Raw genomic sequence first — 21,396 nt, 5'->3', positions numbered from 1 at the left:
ATGCACACGATCGCACGCTTGAAGCACATACATGCCCGAATCTGCATGGCTCCAGAGACACGGTCCCGTTCTGTTAATACGGTGCCGAATCAATACCACCCTAATATCTACCAGGAGCTTTATCACAAGAGTCACCTTGTTCATTAGCCAAGATTAGTGCTATGGATCTGTCCCAGATTATCCTCTTGGCCCCGCAATCGCGCCGAACCTTGATTGCAATTTAGACAAAATTAGGACCCAATGTTGGCCATTGATCTTTGGTTTAGCGGCAATCACGCTGCCTCTGTTCTTTTTTGTGTGAGAAATACCTCTGTGTGTAGAATATTGATTCCTGAGTTGTCTTGTCTGTGTAATAAAAACTTGGATGATTAATGCATCGAGGGATGAATTTGCAGAATAGTTTTTTTCTTGCTTTGTTTTAGAGTTGTAGACTTGGGTCTGAAAAGAGAAGCCGTCATATTTTCCTAGATATGGAGGTCACTTTTATTAAGAGGCATAATATGAGCCTTATTCAAATTCCCCTACAGATGTTATTGCTTTAAGAAAAGCGACAATATAGGAAATTATTCTCCAAAAAGAGGTGAAGAGAGAGACGCACATAGATATAACAGATAATTATCTATGGGCTAGAGTCGCATTTGTTGCAATGGTGAGATCAGTTAATCAGATCAATCGACTGGTAGTAACTGCCCTCGTATAGTCTGTCCACCGTTGACCGTCTTATCCACACACTTCTTTTACTCCACTGACCTGCTTCCACTGTTCTCCATGCCCTCTCAGGAGCAGCCAGCCCAGGCTAACATCTCCAACATCTGCACCGGACTGGAGATCCTCTGCTTCCTGCTGACGGTGCTGCAGTCCCCGGCCATCCTGGCCCATTTTAAGCCCCTCCAGCGGGGCATCGCCGCATGCATGACCTGCGGCAACACCAAAGTCCTGCGGGCCGTCCACTCCCTCCTTTCTCGACTCATGAGCATCTTCCCCACCGAGCCTAGTAAGCCACCAGCGCTCAATGCCTAAATTGTAACAAGCCAGCTTGCACTCATAAACTCAGGAAAGCACTGCATGTCTGAGGAAATTGACAAAATATTTGGACCGTTGCTCTTTTAATTGATGCTTAAATTCCTAAGTTTGCTTTTATCATGCCATGTGCTTGATTTGGATACTCAGCTTCTCTTTGTTTGAAGTAAACACTGCTCTCTCCCTCTAGGCACATCAACGGTGGCATCGAAGTATGAGGAGTTGGAGTGTCTGTATGCTGCTGTGGGCAAGGTCATCTATGAGGGACTTACCAACTACGAAAAAGCCACAAGCAACACTAACCCCACACAGCTCTTCGGTAAGACCTCCCCACCGCTCCCCTTTTTTCTTCTTCTCCTTCGTTCCTTTACTCTCACATTGTCGCTCATAAACCCTGCGGGTGTGTGTGTGTGTGTGTGTGTGTGTGTGTGTGTGTGTGTGTGGGGTTTGGTTTGGTTTTTAACATTTTTCACACTCCCTCTCCATCCTTACAAAAACCAAGCCACTTTCGTCACTTTTCGCAATTAAGCCGGTGAGTGGGTCGTTAAAATGCAAGCCGACGAGCCCCGCCGCTCGGGCTGACATCTGGTCTGTTTAAACGGAGGCCACAGTCCAGCGGTTTGGGAAAGGTTGTTTCTGGAAGAACTGCTGCTTTCGGCCGCCCTCCCCGTACGAACATTACTGCTATTTAACCAGATGTCCGAGAGTATTTATCTCAAATACTTACATTGAAGCTTATTCCAAAGAGACAGTTATGAGATTGTCTTTTTCTTTTATTTGAACTATGCAGTAGCTTTCCGAATAAAGGGCCCTTAAGGTGACAAATGACTTTTTGGGGAACAGACTAAAGGTAATGCTACTTTGTGTGGTTTCCCAAAATGGCCGTTGTGGTCAATATAAAGCATTTGGTGTCCTGCTGTCAAAGAGAGGAAGCGCTGATGTGATTTGCGGGGGGGGGGGGGTTACATTTTAACATTTATCTCCCTTCTAGCATCAGAGAAGGATATTTATTTGACTTGTCCCTCTGTGATAAACTTAAATTAGATTCCCTTTTTAAAGAAGAAATAAAGTCCTTGTGTGTGTCTGTCACTTTGCCCCCACAGAGGTTGGGGTTCTTGTCATGTTGTTGTGTTTCTCACCCTCTCTCTCTCGCTCTCTCTTCCCCTTCATTTGTCTCCCAGGAACACTGATGATCCTGAAGTCAGCCTGCAGTTACAACGCCAGCTACATCGACCGCCTCATCTCGGTGTTCATGCGCTCGCTGCAGAAGATGGTGCGCGAACACCTGAGCCCCCAGCAGGCCAACCCAGGGGTCACGGAAACCAGCACGGGTACATGGACATGAATTCAGTGGAAAGAATATGAGGAAGCCAGACTTCAATTGAACTAATATTACAGTGCGGCAGTTTCAGCTGGCTGACATGATCAGGAAGGCTAGTCTGCATACGTATCCCCAACTCCGATCCAACAAGGGCCGTGCGTGCGGTCACTTGTACGCATCGCTCGTTTGTTGACTTTCCTCAGACTCCGTCAGAGCTCGAGTATCTCAGCAGAGCCTGGCCCCTTACAAAGGCCGGATCAAAAGTTCTATATCAATGACCCACAGCTGTGTCCTCAGTAGCTTTCGTAGTCGGGTGAGACCCACGGTACAGATGCTTTCACAGAGACTGTTCCTCATCTCGGTATCGTCCGATGGCCTCTCTCCGGATCAAACAAACCGATGGTAACCTCGTGATGTTGTGCTGTGGGTTTGAAAGGGTAGACAGTGTTTGATATAGAACCGCTTGACAACCTGCCTCGTACTTCAGGCAGCAAGGGTAAAGAGAAGACAAGTGTTGTTTAGCTTTCTCGTGACTATTACAAAATTCATCGAGGTTCCCTGTCTTCTCCGAGCTTCTCTTCACCGGATTTATAGAAGTCGGGCACTACATGATTCCTGTTGCTTCTTCTCAGAAGGGAGGTAATGGCTGTAAGATGCTATCTGGGCTCTAAATTGCTCCCTAATGACTATATCGGGAAACGCAGACATCTACCCTCTACTAGGCACATTTCTAGTCACTAACCAACCTCATGTCTCACTAATCTAATGAACTTCCTTGTAAAGTAGTTCCAACCCGACTATTAAGTTGTATTATCACCACTAACAAATATATAAGTGCGGGACTCGCATGAGCAGCTTGACTCTCGAGAAAATAAGACAAGTTTTGACTTTTTAAAAATAACATTTTTAGAGCTCTTAAATTTCAGAATAGCAATAAGGAAAAAATAACAATATTTAAGTTGCTTACCTAGCTGATATTGAAGACACAATAAATTCAGCTGGTGTCTTTTGTATATACTGTGGATGATACTTTATCCACAACTGTCAACAAATACTTTCCATCAATATTAAAATAGCTGAAATTAATTAATGAAATAGCTTTTTTGTCTCTTGGTCGCTAGTTTGTCTCTGTCCCGCCTCTCACCGTTGACCCCTCTGTTCCTCTAGTGACCAGCGAGCTGGTAATGCTGAGTCTTGACCTGGTGAAGACTCGCCTGTCCGTCATGAGCATGGAAATGAGGAAGAACTTCATCCAGGTCATCCTCACGTCGCTCATTGAGAAGTCACCTGACCCCAAAATCCTCCGCGCTGTCGTCAAAATTGTTGAAGAGTGGGTGAAGAACAATTCCCCGATGGCTGCGAATCAGGTAAGACGGAGGCTTCCTCTGAAACAATATGACGTTACGCAAATATAATGTGTGCAAACAAAATGCGTGATTTAGCAGATCATCGCATTGTTTCTTTGATAATATTAGGTGGGAATCATCAATGTACATTTTTTTTAAAAGGTGTGAAACCTTTTGGACAAACAGCAAGCGAAGCACATTTTGTAAACCCAGTGAGGTTAACATTAGCATTACACCCTCAGAGGTGTCGTTGGTCTTTATTTTCTTTTACGCTGTAGAAGGACAGCAAGCAGTAAAAGGCTGAGCTGGACGGAGAGATGCAGTTACAAGAAAGAATCTGAATAGATTCTGTTTCTTATTTTCTCCTCTCTCTCTCTCTCTCTCTCTCTCTCTCTCTCTCTCTCTCTCTCTCTCTCTCTCTCTCTTTCTCTCTCGTTGATTTTCATCGCCACTATCGCTCCTTTCTACCTTCTTCTTCCACCTCCCTCCAGATGCCCAACCTGCGCGAGAAGTCCATCCTGCTGGTGAAGATGATGACCTACATAGAGAAGCGTTTCCCCGACGAACTTGAGTTAAACGCCCAGTTCCTGGACCTCGTTAATTACGTCTACAGGTAATTACCGCCATTCATCACATGGCCAAATGGCCGTGCCGCTGACGCCACGCCGCCCTTGCATCCATCTTAAAAAGGAGGGGGATGAAGGTCGGGGAGGGTGAGTCGGGGAAAGACGCGGGAGGTTGGGTCAAGATGAGGAGGACGGGGTTTGAAGCATGTGTGGTGTACCATTCATCTTTCTTTTTCTTTTTAAAAGATCAAAGTAAGGATCGGGAATGATGGATCAGGCTCAATAGATGCAAATGATTAGTCAGTTGGTGGTACATGAAAGCAGAGGAATTCATTAACTGAATTTGAAGCCAAAGAAAATAGAAAGAAGGTGGAAAGGTGGGTGGGGGGTGGGGGGGGTCCTACTGCCCGCTATTCATCAAACTCCGTCCCTTTTGTCTTTCTGTCTCTCACACATACACATTTAATCAGCCAAATGTACCCCGTATTCCTCCAGCCCATCTGCTCTTCATGTCGAAAAGGTTTAAAACGAGCCGTAAAGCCGTGATGGACAGCGAGTAATGGTAATGGAATGATAAAGCAGCTGTGCCAGTACAATGTGTGATTAAGAGAATGGCGCAAATAGGGGCAATATGCAGCTGTGGCAGCCTTGCCTTTTGTTGTTTTTATCCCAGCCTCCCTCTCTCCTTCTGCTATGTGAATCATACCCACGAGGCCCGTTTAGTGCAGCAGGATGATGTCGCAATGATGACATTTGTTATTTAAGTGTTAAATACATGACGGTTGGTGCTTTACTAACTGTGGAGTAACCACATTAAAGATACTTAATTTCACAGAATATTCAGTGTTAACTGCCATCTCCCCGCACTTCCGCGACTGCCAGTGTTGCACTACGCGGCTGTTTGAACATGCGGGCGCCTTACGTTAGAATGTTGCTCCGAGATGACTTTTTGTGCTAATTAGTTACACAGTTAACAGTTACACAGACATTCAAAAATGAGCTGTATATCTAACTTTTATAATATTCTTTGTATTATTTTAAAAATGTAGTTTTTCTTAGCTTGTGTTTCTGGGTTCTCGGGCTTCCACGTACTGTAGGTGTGTGATCGGCTGTCTGTGTCGGCCCTGTGATCATCTGGCGACCTGTCCAGGGTGGTACTGTTCGGATGATATTTAGTAACATAATTCATTTACAAATGCACTTCAACATGTCTTGAGTGTTGTTGCTATTCTCAAGAAATGCCACTGAGCCCTTTGTGTCACAGTGATTATTGTCAAATGGGTAAAAGCCGGTACGCAAGCTCTGTCAAACAAACGTTTTGCCCGTCGCACTATTCAGGGACGAGAGCCTTTCAGGAAGTGACATCACGTCCAAGCTGGAGCCGGCCTTCCTCTCGGGGCTTCGGTGCACTCAGCCGCTGATCAGAGCCAAGTTCTTTGAGGTGTTTGACTCCTCCATGAAGCGGCGCGTGTACGAGAGGCTGCTCTACATCGGCTGCTCTCAGAACTGGGAGGCCATGGGCAGCCACTTCTGGATCAAACAGTGCATAGAGGTAAGCCGAGCGCTGCCTCTGGTCCTTTTTAAAGCCTTTTATCCAACATTAAAAAGAATGCATTTTTCATTCAAAAGTAGTTTAATTTCAACTACCCTCTTGTTGTCATGTCATTTACTGTCACTGACCTTTTGCACCTGGTCTTTTTGTGTGTGTGTGTGTGTGTGTGTGTGTTTTAGCTGCTGCTGGCGGTGTGTGAACGAAACACTATCATCGGCACCAGCTGCCAGGGATCCATGCTGCCCTCCATCACTAACGTCATCAACCTGGCAGACAGCCACGACCGCGCTGCCTTCGCTATGGCGACACATGTCAAGCAGGAGCCACGTGAGAGTCAGACCAGCGAGACCAAGGAGGAGGTGGGACACACAAACGCACACAATGCATCAAGAGACACGCCTCACTCGCATAAATTTAGCACATTATCCAATTAGGTGTGTTACACACTGTGGTCCTGTGAAAAGGTTAAACCTTCTTAGCTCGCAAAGCTCCCCCAAAAGACAATCGTTTTCCTCTCTTCTGTGGCAGGATGTGGAGATAGACATAGAACTAGCACCAGGTGACCAGACCGCCATCCCCAAGACCAAGGAGCAGGCTGAGAGAGACGCAGGCAACCAGCTGCACATGCTGACAAACCGCCACGACAAGTTTCTCGACTCACTACGGGAGGTCAAGGTAAGATTGGCCTCCACTCTGTCCAGCGGTGTACTGAGGGGCTGAGAAAACTGCAATGCTGATGTGAGGAACTTTCAGTGTTCCCTTCTAGCAGAGGACGCATTGTTTGAGATATATAAGTTTCAAATATTTTCCCTAATGTCTATTTTGCAGAAGTTTTTTTTATGATCCATCACCCTGCTGATTTTCATTCTAGCTGTAAAACGTGGGACGTGTTTTTCAACGTAGAACATCAGTTGAATACAATTACCGACCCCAGTAGGATAGCGTATCCGCGGTGCTCTCGAGCCCCGAAGACAGGGAACCACCGCCTTGCTGAGTCAGCAGCTGTCATTCTTTTTTTGATTTTTTTTTTGTCTCTGCTCTGGTTTAGACGGGGGCACTTCTGAACGCTCTGGTCCAGCTCTGTCACATCTCCACACCGCTGGCTGAGAGGACCTGGGTTCAGCTCTTCCCTCGCCTCTGGAAGATCCTCTCTGACAGGCAGCAGCATGTGAGTATAGCGTCCTGGCCTCTAGTTACATCCGGGGCACAGAAGCACGTAGCTAGGTAACTAAAGTTTTAGGACATTTCAGTACAACGACGAGTATGTGTAAGTATGCCGATGGTTGAGGTAATCAACATCCAGCTTTGTGGGGAAATATTTTATGTAATTGAGCTTGCGCGACGCAGCTTGCATACTAAGAGCCGTACAGAATGCAAGTGATGCCACTACTTTTTAGAATCTTAACAAGCCCCTTTTTTGTAAATGACACAATGACAATTCAGTCTCTTCCTGAATCTGAATCACAAAGACAGATGCACACGTATGTCTTCTCTCCATCTCCTAGTATTTTTGCACATTGCCTATTTGTTCTCCTTGTGCCCAAACGCATACATACATACTCATCCACTCTCTTTATCCTTTTCTATACCTCAACGACGCAAGCAAGACAGTAACTCTGACCTCGGCCATCCCATTTGTCTCAAAACGTGCAATTCCGCTCAATGAGGACTGATTCATTTATGCCTAATATGGAAACGAGAAAGCAGAGGGAGGACCGCTGTAATGAGTTTAACGAACCAGATGCATGTCGAGTATTTTGAGACTCGTTGAAAGGCTCTGATTTTAAGTGATTGAGCTCTTAAACATCTGAAAGATGCAGTCAGTAGAGAGATTGCTTCAAAGTTATTTAGGCATGATGTCACTAATATGTCACGTGTGTATTCTCACGCCTAGCTCAGCTCTGTGTTTCATACCGCTATTACACCATATCAATTTATGCTGTAAATGTATTTCTTTGGGGGGGGGGGGGGGGGGGGGGGGATTATTACATGGGAATTATAGAAGAGCATATTCTCCTCAGGAAAGGAATTTGATGACATACTGGCCTTCTCCACCACCAGCCTCATTAAAGTGACCATCAAGGGATTAATTATTCGATGCTGTCAACGGGCAGTGGAAATTCTATTCATTACCAATACATCATTTATTTCTGAGTGTGTGTCAGTCATGATTATCAGAGCACTAACTCAGCGGTCACACTCAAAGTTTTTTTGTGCAAATGTGGCTGCTCTGAGAGGCTTTGTGTAGCTTTTAAACAAGCGAATAATGCTATTACCTGAAATAAAAGTAGACGTTCTTAAGTCTTTAATTTTCTGTTCTGAATACACAAACAAGCTGCATACAGTGTCTCCCTTCACAGACACCGTACGCTCTCTGTTACTGGAAAACATGCACCACGTTGCATCCCGTACATGCAACAGAATGCCTTTATCAATATGCTATATTTAAGTGAAACTGTGTGTAGTTGATGAGCTCTCTCTCTCTCTCTCCTCCGCTCTGCAGGCTCTGTCCGGAGAAATGAGTCCTTTCCTTTGCAGCGGCAGCCACCAGGCCCAGAGGGACTGTCAGCCCAGCGCCCTCAACTGCTTCGTCGAGGCCATGTCCCAGTGTGTGCCTCCCATTCCCATCCGCCCGTGTGTGCTGAAGTACTTGGGCAAGACGCACAACCTCTGGCTGCGCTCCACTTTAATGCTGGAGCAGCAGGCCTTTGAAAAGGGCCTCAGCCTGCACAACAAACCCAAGCAGAGCACCGAGTTCTACGAGCAGGAGAGCATCACACCACCTCAACAGGTATATATACATATATATATGTATATATATACATATATATATACACTTTGAGCGGGCACTATCAAAGTTTAAAGATTTTTTTTGTTTTGGCTAATATTTATTAACTTGACAATTTACAATATTGGTACAATGAAGTATTTCCTCCATGACTTTTAGAAATTCTCAAAAAACAAAATAGATCATAATGTGACACTCTTTTTCTTATGAATCCTTCTCTTCCACAGTGGAGGATCTGAACATATATTTAAATGTGTATTTTTGTGCGTCTCAGCCTCACGTTTAAAGTCGGCGCTCTGCCTCTTATTTAGTTTGAACGTATTTTGCAAACGTTTCAATTTGTTCTGCTGCCGTCTACATTTTGTTCTACCTCCCTACAGGAGATTTTGGACTCTCTAGCAGAGCTCTACTCTCTGCTCCAAGAGGAGGACATGTGGGCCGGCCTGTGGCAGAAGAGGTGCAAGTTTCCTGAGACCGCCACGGCCATCGCCTACGAGCAGCATGGTTTCTTTGAACAGGTGAGCGTTACCCTGAAAGGAAACCAGCGGCCACTTTCAAATGAATGCATGGTCCTACTTCCGAGACTCTGTTGCCAGTTTATTGGGTTTCACCGTCCTGCAAATAAATCCTACCACCGTGAAGGTGTTATTTAACTTTATGGGCTGTAATTTGTGGTGCCGTTAAATTATATTGCATTTCACTGAGAGGTGTTTCTAATCTTATATATCCATTTATATCAACGAGGATATAAAAGAAAAGGTTGCAGCGAGGCGGGCAGGTTGTACCGATAATCATTCTATTAGCCTCAAAAAGCTTTTTATTAACATCTTTCACGTGTCTGTTCAGGCCCAAGAAAGCTACGAGAAAGCAATGGAGAAGGCCAGGAAAGAGCACGAGAGGAGCAACGTCTCCCCAGCCATCTTCCCAGAGTACCAGCTCTGGGAGGACCACTGGATACGGTAAGGTTTCTGGATCCCAGAGGGCACTCTCGTGTTACACATCGAGAGTGTGCACAAAACCAGTGTGGATTGTTACTTTAATACCTTCATATATATACTGTGCACCATTGATTGGTCAAACCAGATAACGTTTATTTCATTCATGACACAAATTATACAGCGGGGGCGCCCAGAAGCCATAATATCATCAACAAATAGAATTTCTGTATGAAATGTATATTTTTCTTCTATACATGTGGCCTGTCGTTGTTTGCTTTGCAGGCCTAAATATAATTTTTGCTCATATATGGGTGTGGCATAGGTGCGGTTACTGGGGAAAATATGCATCTGTCAGCAGTGATTTTTCAAGTCCACTGTTGGTTGTGATGCTTCTGAATTAAATGACTTTTTAATAACAACTTGCCACAGTCTAGGACGAACGTTTCCCGGCCTGTTAAAACCCCATTATTATTATTTTAAAATGGTCAAATTAAATGTATTTTACCTCAAGTATTTGGTGTATTTAACCATGCAAATCATTTATAGCTTTAATAAAGGAGTCACAAATATACGGCCTATGCAAATGTGAAAAACCCCAGACGGTATTTTAAGGAGCCAACATATAGTTTTTTAACCAGGCAAACCTCCCACAGTGACTGCTGCAAATGACCCCACATTTATAAGCATACACTGTTTAAAGTTGCCTAAACCTTTCATCTCCCTCGTCTTCTTGTCCAGCTGTTCGAAGGAATTGAACCAGTGGGAACCTTTGACAGAATACGGCCAATCCAAAGGCCACTCGAACCCGTACCTCATGCTCGAGTGTGCTTGGAGGGTTTCCAACTGGGCTGCCATGAAGGAGGCTCTGGTACAGGTGAGTGTTGTGCAATCCCAATGTAAAAAAAAACCTATTACTACACATATTTATGCAGATGTAAACACATCTGCACACAGGACAAAAACACTGTGACAGAAAATAGAAGTCACAGACTCAGTGGAGCCTCTGTAGGCTTGAACCCAGTGAACCAGAGCCTCGACTCTACTTTGTCATTTCACCCCTGGTTTCAGGTACAGTGCTGTACGTTAAGTGCAGGCCTCGTTTCCGTGTGAAGTATAGTTACTTGATATTGGGACACCCCCCCCTCCCCCCCCTGGGGGATAATGAGCGAGCTGGCTGTAAAGCTGTGGTAATGCAGTTCAGCTTTTTGCTCTGTTAATTTATTGGCCTTGTGTTCCCTAAAACAAAGTGTAGACGGGTGGCAAGCTCGTGATAGTACCTGACATATAACAAATACTCCTGCTTTGCTCTTCCAAGGAGACTTGGAACCAATCCATTGAGCCGCTCTGTCCTAAGGTGACACCTAATTAAATTGTCTGGATGGCAGCACCAACACCGCTATATCCCTTCCTCCGTGTTTCCTTCCTTCCTTCCTTCCTTCCTTCCTCTGTGTTCCCATTTCCCTTTTTTTTTTTTTGTCTCTCACTTCTCCAACTTCTCTTCTTTACTTGTTTTTTTTCTTTCTGTCATCGCTACCCTTCTCTTACCTCCTCCTCCATCTCTTCATCCCTCGCTCTGCGGCTCTGGTTTTAGCGGCAAATATTTACGACAGCTGCGCGCGTGAATAATTACCCCCAGCATCTGCTGCGAGGCGATTTGTTTTATGGTGGAGGAGAAGGAGCAAGTCGCCTGCCTGCCCACTGCTCGCCAGCTCAGAGGCGAAGTCCAAATGTCCCCCGCTTTCGATTACAGCCGGCTCACGATAAGGGCGGCCCTGTCTCCAGGATATTCATCAAGCGTCACCACACCCCCCCTGAGAAGTGTGCTCTAACCGGTCACTGTAATTTCCTCTGACATCTGAAGAGCATACACAAATATACACCTATGCTTCCTCATGCTCTTGCTCTTTTCACTCTTATAAACACACAACAGCAGACCTCAGGTTTGACGTGGCGGGCTCCCCCTGGGCTGTTGTTTGTTTAGCGTTAATGCACTCAGCGATTTAATCAATAGCGGGGACCGTTTCCTCTCCTCCGCCTCCGTGTCAGACTCGCCAGGTTGATTAGTCATTAGTACAAAAGTCCTGCTGAAACCATTCACAAAATGAACTGGAAACTGTATTGTGCGTTTGTGCTAAATTGTGCAGGGAGAGTGTCATAGGTCTTTCCCCGCCGGATGTTTTCATTTAATTAAAACTGCAACAGTCCCAACCCTGTGAAGGGTTTGCTCTATTCTGCTACGTCATACGGACAAACAAGCACAAGAAAATAGGTATAGAACTTTAAAACAAGGAGAATTAAAAAACAGTCTTAAACACAAATGTGTTGAGGAGAATATCTTTATTTTATCTTGTGTGCTAACAGGGTGAATTTAGCAGGAAAACCTGTGGAAAATAGCAAGATGAAGTTGTTTTTCAGTGCGAACACGAGCAAAGATTGATTTTCTGGAGATGGTAGAATAAGTAAAACTGATTAATAAAACAAAAAACAAAACATTTATGCTCTTTAGATGAATGCAAACTAGCAAAACTCCCATTACCAACAGCAACAGTGTTCTTGTGAATCATCTTGATATGGGACAGTACTTTTCAGAACGTCAGATATGAAACCCCCTGCTGTCCTTTTTGTAGCCGCAGTCTTTTGCTGCTATACACGTGTGTCGAGATGTAAATTGACCTTCTGCGCGACACTTCCAGGTGGAGCTGAGCTGTCCTAAGGAGATGGCGTGGAAGGTGAACATGCACCGCGGCTACCTGGCCATCTGCCACCCGGAGGAGCAGCAGCTCAACTTCATCGAGCGGCTGGTGGAGATGGCCTCCAGCCTGGCCATCCGGGAGTGGAGGAGGCTGCCTCACATCGTTTCCCACGTTCACACGCCGCTGCTGCAGGTCGGTGTACAAAATGCATGAAGGTTTTTCCGCCGAAAAAAAAGGCTCCCGTCAGACCGCCGCAGCAGCAGCCAGGGAACCGGGGATGAATAGTGAAGGGAAGTCGGTTTATTGCGATAAGCGCTTGAAGAGATGCATGTCAAGAGAGCGTCGGTGGCCCTGAGATGTTGTTGAGTAACTCCGATAACGGCGTCTATCTCCTCTCACACTCCATTTTGTAAAATTGAGATAGATGATTTAAAAAAAAAAATCAAAAAAATCAAAAAACTTTTAAGCCTCTTTGATTCCATCATGAGAGATTACAATAGAGAGTGGCGAAGATGAGAAGGGAGAAAATTGAAAAAGGTAGAGAGAACAGAATGGAGGGGGGGGGGGGGGGCAGAGAAAGAGAGAAGAAGAAGAAGAGTTAGTTTAGAATAGCTGTAATTACTTCCCTGCCATCAGATACCATTTGATTAAATACCTGCAGTAGAATTACATTCACATGATGAATGGGACAGTCTGAATGAAGGTTAGAAATGGGCCATCAGCTGATATTAACAGATAATTGTGAGAAATATTGTATTGCCTAATTTATTTTGTTTTGGGTGATCCGAGTGTGTGTGTGTGTGTGTGTGTGGGGGGGGTTAAGTCTTCAGTAAAGCTCTGATTCGCTACATTTATCTTTTCAAAATGGGTATTTGAATTGGGTGACTACGCTCTTTGTTATTGTGTTTGTGTGTTTTGGCCGTGCGTGTGCTCGCATACGTGCAGTCCAATTATTTACCCCAGCCGAGGGAAAACAAGCTATTTATTCCTCTGCCCAGCCGAGCGGCCTGTTGTAAATCTCCATTCCAAACTCTATATCTCACATTCACGACTCCACCAGCGCGGAGAATAAGAAGCCCAGACTGTGCAAATACCGAAAAGGGCTTCACAATACCATTCCAATGAAGTTATCATCAAATCCCAGCTCTTAGCAGTGACTGGCGATCAATGGATTATCACCCGCACCATCGATTATGAGGGTTGGCTTTAATATTGATTGATGAGTAGTTATAATGGAATGATTGATCATGTGTTCACAAAGCGGCTTTGGGGCGATCAATGGGGCTTTCTCTTCCACGGAGTGAGATAGAAGCCCTCCATTATCATTTTCACATCTCCTCGTCCCTTTTTCTTCTTTGCCATATTGGAGCAGATTGGCCATTGGAGTAATATAGGAAGACGTTACTATTTTCCCCCCACAAAATAATTTTTATGGCACGAAAGAAATATTTCCGGACTCTATTTCTAACGGCAAAATGTTTCTGTGACGTTTTCACGAGATGCTTTTGAAGTTTCTTCTGTTAATTATTCACTCAAATTGGCCGCATAATGTGTGTTACAAGAGGCAATGAGAAGGTTATGTTACAGATCTTCCAGTATGGCTGTCTGTAGAGGTAAATGTGTTGGGTGACTTTGATCCATCTCGTTTGTGGAGGCTTTCAGCCTCCGGGATGGCTGAGTACGAGTCTTAAGCCGGTGGCCTTAAGGAGGACAGCCGCGGCAACGTCAATACCCTCTCTGATCATTTCAGGCTCTACCTTTCACCTCATCTTTTATGTTTGTTTTTCACTCTCTGTCTCTACACTTTTACCTTGTTAAAGTCATTTTCTCCATTAATGCAGCCGTCTCACATTATGCGTCTTCCTTGCCATCACTTTTCTTCTTGGCGTCATTTGGCATGTAGCATACGTTTCTTGAGTTGTGTAGACAAAATATGAACACGATTAAGTGCAGCTGGCGGAGCTGTCTGGACCAAGTCTTTGAACACAAAATGTTAACTGTAAACCTTGCAAGCACGAGAAGCGTTCGCCATTTGGCTGCTTCTTCGGGTCATCCAGCTTGCATGCGTCATAAAGGTTTAAAGTGGAAGTCAAAAGAGTCAAGTGAGTGTGGTCAAGATACTGTATGAAATGTACAGAAAAGCTCGAGAGCAGATTTTCACTCCTAATCCTCCCCCCCTCCCCTCCCAGGCGGCACAGCAGATCATCGAGCTGCAGGAAGCGGCCCAGATTAATGCGGGGCTTCAGACCGCTAACCTGGGCCGCAACACCAGCCTCCACGACATGAAGACGGTGGTGAAAACCTGGAGGAACCGACTACCCATCGTGTCCGACGACCTGTCCCACTGGAGCAGCATCTTCATGTGGCGCCAGCACCACTACCAAGGTACGACACACGCTGAAACACACATTAATGTCCACACGCAGGGCTCTTTACACATTGTATGGTTATTACAGGGTGCCACTGCCATGCAGGCACACTCTGATTGCTGCTCAGGTTTTTGTTACTTCCAGCAAGGGGTCTTCTTTTAAAAGGACACGCGTTGCAGAATCCCCCCACTGTACATTTCCAAATGTCAGCTCGCTAAAGCACTCTCGCTGCAGGACACACACACACACACACACACACACACACACACACACACACACACACACACACACACACCTTGCTCAGTGCTCTCACCTGCAGTGACTTTAAAAACCATTCAGAGAGGCAGCCACTGCAAAATGTGATGTCTCAAGCAACTTGAGCTCCAACTCGCAGTGTGAGGCGCTGGAATAATGATAGCTATGGCTCTGCAGCACCATGCCAATAAAATCCACTTCATTTATACCTGACAGCCTTCAAACCTATGTTAAAGTGAAATGGAATTTTTCTTGATGAAATTCATCGCCACGGCCCATTTACCGTTCAATACGTTTAGCGTCCCCGGTGCCCTCCTCTGCAGAGCCTTCAGAGCGCCAGACGGTCCCCACTGTTCATGTTGCCCCGAGCGCTGCTCTTTTCTTGCTTACTTCTTCAAATATGACACCAAAAAGTTTGGTACAAAGACAAAATTCCTTGTTGTTCTGTCTTTGTCCACAGCCATAGTGACGGCATATGAGGCGAACACGCAGCACGATCCAAACAACAACAACGCCATGTTGGGAGTTCATGCCTCGGCTTCTGCTATCATTCAGTACGGCAAGATAGGACGCAAACAGGTACTGCTTTGGGCCTTTTTTAGTCACGTCAATTCAAAATACGTGTCAATCAATAAGCAATATTAAGTACATTTGTTTTTCTCCGATCCCTTCCATCTCTTTACTTGTGTTTGTGAAACCCTATCTCACCCGTCTCCCCAGGGTTTGGTGAACGTGGCTCTGGACATTCTGAGTCGGATCCACACCATCCCCACCGTGCCCATCGTCGACTGCTTCCAGAAGATCAGGCAGCAGGTCAAATGTTATCTGCAGCTGGCTGGCGTCATGGGCAAGAATGAGTGCATGCAGGTAAGATGCCCCTAAATCTGGGATGTTACTGATGAAAATATATTTTTTCCACCACAAACCGTAGTTACAACTAATTGTCGTCAATACATTCGAGCCCCAAGATTTGTTTGGTAGAACTGTGCCCATAATTATTAATATACTACAAGTGTTTGTCACGTTCAAAATCACTCTTGGTTATATTACTAACTCATGAAATGTTTTATTAGCAAAATCACTCTCCAGAAAGGGCACACACCATTTAGTCTGTACAGTCTAATTATGTGTGATCAAAACATGATAAATACATCGCACTCATGTGACACCTGCACCATAATGCAGCACAGCTGCAAGACATTTGGACCGTGGTAATGCACGCTCCAATTTGAAATAGGCCAGCTCCCTTACTGGAGAACAACACGTTGGATGCGTTTAGTGTGATTTAAGTACTTTGGGTTGATTTCTGTTCGCGGTAGCTGGAGGTGTAGTTAGCGGTACTTTGAGTGGGGGGGGGGGAGTATTAAGAGCAAGTGCTCGGGGTGGCTCTAGGTGACAAGTTATAGCACGAAGACTTATAACAGAGTGTAACTCAGGAGCTTGCTCTTAAGCCCATGGAGTACTCTGATTAATAGAAGCAGTTCAGCACACCACAAGTCATTAAAAGTGCCAGTAGACACTCTTTTCTCTCTCTCTCTTCTATCTCATCTCCTCTGGTTCCCTCTGTCTCTCGCTCCCGCCACACATCGTTTGTCACAGCAGTACATAGGGGACACCTAATCAGAGGCTCACCATAATGGAAGTTTAGTTCCCTTAACACATTTTTTTTTTTTCGTACTTCTTAATGAACACCGAGCAGTTTGTTTGTTTTTCACCTGTGATTATGGCCCTGTCCTTTTTTTTTTCTCTCTCGCTCTCTCTCTCTCTGCGCGATTCCTCGGGTGCACGACGCCGAAAAGTTTCTGAAACGGCAAGTTTGGTTTGCAATGAGAACTCTGTTGTCCTCTTCCTCGTCTGTTAGGGTTTGGAGGTGATCGAGTCGACCAACCTGAAGTACTTCACCAAGGAGATGACGGCGGAGTTCTACGCTCTGAAGGGAATGTTCCTGGCTCAAATCAACAAGTACGTCCGTCGGTGCTCCACTTGTCACTGACGCATTGTCACATTTTAACCAACTTTAGATTTCTTTTACCTTTTTTTTTTGGTTTTCACAATCTGAATCTACCACTCCGTCTGTCATCGTCTTCCCTTTTGTTCATTACCACTTTGTCCTCAATCTGTGTCAGTGGTCCCTTAACCCTACGTGGGTGTTTAATCCTGTCGGGACGTGAAAGTCGTATTTAATCTGCACCTCTCGCCTCAAGCTCACGTACCTGTGAGATTACGTTACTCGGTAACCCTGTTGACGTGGCTTAGATGTGAAAGTGCATCTATGTCACCAGTTTGTGTCGGTGCTGTGTGTGTGTGTTTTGGCTGCAGGGGTTGCCTGTGTAGCGCACGACCGCTCTCTCCGGCGCTTTGCCCGGGTCGTGCATACCCACAGTCTTTAACACCCTCTCCCCTTCGGCCCCCCCCCCCCCTCCCTTTTTCACCCGTCATCTTTGACGTGACATGGCGTCCTCTGGGGCGAAAGACAAAATTGAGGAAGGCTTATTAAATGTATATGCAGCGCAATAATTAACTGGAGGCAATTTGCAGGAATCTCTGGAATCAGCAGAACTTGCCTCCACCTCAGCAGGGTTTATTGCAATCATTATGTTTCCCCTACACCGGGGGGGGGGGGGAATTAACAGCAGAGTGGGGGTTGTTTGTGTGTGTGTGTGTGTGTGTGTTGGGATTTTGGGATCATTCAATTAAGCGGGTGTCAGAGATTTGACAGTCTGTTGGGTGCCAGTGCTCCTGTTGAGCCGGGTAGTAGAAACTGTTAATGTACTTTTACACCGGCACCGACTGAGGCAACCCCATTAAGTATTACTGGAGGGTCTTTCGGCTCCGACTCCCATAGCAATCAAGCTCCCATTTCTTAATCGCGTGCCAAAATGCCTTTTTATAATAACACATTTGAATTGATTGGCTTGGGAGACTCGCGTCAATGTAAGTAAGCGGTAGAGTAGCTTTGGAAGCTCTCCTAAAAACGGAGGTTCATTTACCAACTGTGGCTCAGTGAGGGTTGTGTTTTTTTCATGGAGAGGCCTGTCTGTCTCCTTGTTCTGACTGCAGGGTGGTGCGTCTCAGGGTGCCTCTTGCATCTTATTCATTAATCAATCGTGCGCGGCAATTATTCAGACTGCGTGCCAACGTGAGGTTTGAAGCCACTTGGCAGCGCTGAGAACGGCTGATTCTAGAATATATTTCCCCGTCAGCAGAAAATGGTGCCGTCAAAACCTCGGGCCCCCCCCCCCCCCCTCCTCTGTCTATTTCTCTGCCTGCTATTTAACTGTTTCTGAATTGAATACTCAAGTGAACTGTACCAGGATAAAAAAACAAAAACCAATTCCAAGTTGATCAGCTTTGCAGATTTCTCTAAGACGTAGCCATGCTCTTCACAGTCGATGGTTCGTATACAGATACATATACAGCCATTACACTGTTTTTATTTCACCTTGCTGCCGCTCTCTGTCATCTCTGATAAAATATGAAGATGTTACGCTCGTATGTCACCCGGTATTACATGGATTGATCTGCACAGTGTGATGACGTACAATTTAACAAAGTGCCTAAACCCTTGGTGACATTAATTCATGCCGGGTTAAATACTTACTCTGCAATGCTGATGGGAAAGGCCTTGAAGATTACAGCGAGTGAAATATGGTGCTTATTGATGTGTGGTACATAATTCAGAATGTGATCATCATAATCTGTTTCTCGCTCACTCCGTCTTTCGCCTCTTCTTTCGCTTCCTTCAACTTTGCTCTTCATCCGTCTCTTTCAACCCCCCCCTCTTCAGAGTCCCTCCCTACTTTGTATCTATTTTTTTTTTCTTTCTGACTTCCCTTTAACTCAATCCTACTTTCTCCCCTTCACCGCCACCTAGCGCCCTTTGCTCACTTGCCCCTCACTTGTCGGTCCATCGCGCTAACGCTTCTCACCTTCCCCTCCGTCATTTGGTTCCAGGTCAGAGGAGGCAAACAAGGCCTTTTCAGCTGCCGTGCAGATGCACGATGTCCTGGTGAAGGCCTGGGCCATGTGGGGCGACTACCTGGAGAACATCTTCGTCAAGGACCGCCAGCTCCACTTGGGAGTCTCCGCCATCACCTGCTACCTCCACGCCTGCCGCCACCAAAACGAGAGCAAGTCCCGCAAATACCTGGCGAAGGTGAGAAGGGAGCGCTTTGTGTGTGTACAGTCCAGCGATGGACGGTGTGGATGAGTTCCCACACTGGTGGAGTAAAGGCCATCCTCTGGCGCGGGGGGGGGGTTAACAGACTAATGGCCTCCCCTGATACTCCAATCTCATGCCCCTCTACACGGACTGACCTTTCTCTAGCAGTCAGACCAACGTTACCGTACTTAACAGCTGAGTACGCCTCGTGTGGGAGTTAAAGGGGCAGACTCCCTGCTAACAAGCGTCCCACCTTCTTATGCAGACGCTCCAGTTCTTCCAGAGGTTGGCAAAGAAAGAAATCTTATTTGAGCTAAAGCACTGAGACCTGCTGTGCTCTGGTGATGGTGGTTCTCTATGTCAGATCAAATGATGGCGGCACAGAATGCAAGAAAAAGAACTTAAAACGGTTTGTGTCATCAAAACACTTTTAACAAACGGGATCTTTTTTTCTCTCCATTGTTTATTAACGAGCTGGAGGTAAAAAATAAAAGGTACGAAGCTGCCTTCAAAGAGCCACGTGAGAGTCCGATTAGAGCGATTCATCCTGAAGACCAGCTTACCTCCATGTGTCAGGCTGAATACATAACAAACACCGTCTAGCCACGTCCCGTGTTAGCATTAGGCATTACTGTCATGATCTGCTCTAACGACGGCTGCTACCGGCTTCACATTCCAATTAGATGTGTTTCTCATGACCCCCCCCCCCCCCACACACACACACACACACACACACACACACACACACACACAGCCCCTGGTATTGCGCTGCCAAGCCTGGTTGGCAGCGCTCAGCCCTGATGGGTGAATTTGGATGACCGGTCATTATCACTAATTATACACAATCTGTGTACCCGAAGGTGGCTCGCCGAAGAGAGCCTGGAGGGGGGGTTGAGTGGGGTTAATGTCTTCATCGTCATGTAGATGCACACACACAGGCACACCGGGGGAGGAGAGATCGCCTCCACAGCTTTGATCATGGAAACGATTGGCGAGACGTACTCGTTCCTCTCTCTGCAGCCGCTCTCCTGCTGTGAACAGAGCCGGGGAGGCAGCAACGGTCTGATTAATGGAAAGAGACCGTACCTCTTACTACTAGGTGTCTGAATATAGATACGTTACGGGACATTTTATTGTGTTGGATTTGTTTTTTTTGTTTGTTTCTTGCTACTTTTCTTAGCCGTCTGTCCAGCTGCCTCCTGTTGTGTTCAACATATATGCTTCCTGTCAGTCAGAGCCACGGTTTCTCCCACCTGTTGTTATGTAGATGACACACAGCTACCGTATATTTTCCAGTCCAGTAACTCCACCAGCTTAGGTAACCTTTTGATCACCGGCTGTATAAAGGCGTATGAGAAAATGACTCTACTTCTCACTTGATTTATAACCTCAGTAAATATTGTAAACTTGAGTTTATGGTCTCAATCTCTAGTTTCAAGTCTTCATTTAGTGAATTGTGCTCCATTTAGAGTGAAATAGCCCATCCAGCAGGGTAGGCTTTAGGGCGTGGCTGCCCTGTGATTGACAGGTCGTTTGTACGGTGTTGTCTGGTGTTGGTGGTGGTTTTGTTTCTGTTTTACAACTTTAACCCTTTTACAGTGTTTTCAGCCCACGGAAGTTAATTGTAACCCTAATGGCTGCCTAAAAATATCTCATTCAGCATTCGCTTATACTCCACCCTCTTGTGTCAGAAAAACTAAACGGTGACAGCCAAAGACCAAGATGGCGACGGACATTTTATATATTTATTTAACTTTATTTTATCCTCAGCCATTCTTATGTTTTATGCTCCCTCTGTTGTTTGTATTTTATTCTTTTGTTGTTGTATTATTTCTGTTTTTTATCTGCTGTTTTTTCTGTAAATCACGACTTAACCTCGATAATAAACTTTATTTATCGCCTTTCCTTTGCATTAATCACCTTCCTCCCCTCCTTCCGTTCTCGTTTCCTCTGCAGGTGTTGTGGCTGCTTAGCTTCGATGACAAGAACACCCTGGCGGATGCTGTGGACAAGTACTGCATTGGAGTCCCGCCCATCCAGTGGTTGGCCTGGATACCGCAGCTCCTGACCTGCCTGGTTGGTTCAGAAGGCAAACCTCTGCTCAACTTAATCAGCCAGGTGAGGCCGTAACAAAGCTCCCTGTCCCAAATGCTCTTGGTCTCTGTTCCCAGCTCTATAAATGAAACCACGCGTCTAATAATACCAACTCTTAGTAAATGCATGTCCCTCTTCTCGTTGCTTTTGTGTGTGTGTGTGTGTGTGTGTGTGTGTGTGTGTGTGTGTGTGTGTGTGTGTGTGTGTGTGTGTGTGTGTGTGTGTGTGTGTGTGTGTGTGTGTGTGTGTGTGTGTGTGTGTGTGTGTGTGTGTGTGTGTGCACACATTAGTG

The 21,396-nt window shown here is 45.7% G+C and overlaps 1 protein-coding gene across 3 annotated transcripts in view; it reads left to right on the top strand.

The window, feature by feature from the left end:
* trrap (transformation/transcription domain-associated protein) overlaps nucleotides 1–21,396 on the top strand; it is a gene marked incomplete at its 5' end in the record, with an annotated part of 70,269 nt that overhangs the window by 31,351 nt on the left and 17,522 nt on the right. For all 3 annotated transcript variants that reach the window (XM_079183331.1, XM_079183330.1, XM_079183329.1), the window contains 20 exons: nucleotides 781–994; nucleotides 1,211–1,339; nucleotides 2,202–2,351; nucleotides 3,509–3,708; nucleotides 4,179–4,300; nucleotides 5,592–5,805; nucleotides 5,985–6,164; nucleotides 6,334–6,480; nucleotides 6,854–6,973; nucleotides 8,309–8,596; nucleotides 8,974–9,111; nucleotides 9,440–9,552; nucleotides 10,270–10,405; nucleotides 12,225–12,416; nucleotides 14,414–14,609; nucleotides 15,309–15,427; nucleotides 15,569–15,715; nucleotides 16,710–16,810; nucleotides 18,803–19,004; nucleotides 20,967–21,128. In XM_079183331.1, the coding sequence (XP_079039457.1) occupies nucleotides 781–994; nucleotides 1,211–1,339; nucleotides 2,202–2,351; nucleotides 3,509–3,708; nucleotides 4,179–4,300; nucleotides 5,592–5,805; nucleotides 5,985–6,164; nucleotides 6,334–6,480; nucleotides 6,854–6,973; nucleotides 8,309–8,596; nucleotides 8,974–9,111; nucleotides 9,440–9,552; nucleotides 10,270–10,405; nucleotides 12,225–12,416; nucleotides 14,414–14,609; nucleotides 15,309–15,427; nucleotides 15,569–15,715; nucleotides 16,710–16,810; nucleotides 18,803–19,004; nucleotides 20,967–21,128 (3,270 nt within the window). The remainder of the gene's footprint in view (nucleotides 1–780; nucleotides 995–1,210; nucleotides 1,340–2,201; nucleotides 2,352–3,508; nucleotides 3,709–4,178; nucleotides 4,301–5,591; nucleotides 5,806–5,984; nucleotides 6,165–6,333; nucleotides 6,481–6,853; nucleotides 6,974–8,308; nucleotides 8,597–8,973; nucleotides 9,112–9,439; nucleotides 9,553–10,269; nucleotides 10,406–12,224; nucleotides 12,417–14,413; nucleotides 14,610–15,308; nucleotides 15,428–15,568; nucleotides 15,716–16,709; nucleotides 16,811–18,802; nucleotides 19,005–20,966; nucleotides 21,129–21,396) is intronic.

This window comes from Pholis gunnellus (genome assembly GCF_910591455.1).
Source record: "Pholis gunnellus genome assembly, chromosome: 21".
NCBI lineage: Eukaryota > Metazoa > Chordata > Actinopteri > Perciformes > Pholidae > Pholis > Pholis gunnellus.
This window is presented reverse-complemented; position numbering and strand designations above follow the sequence as displayed.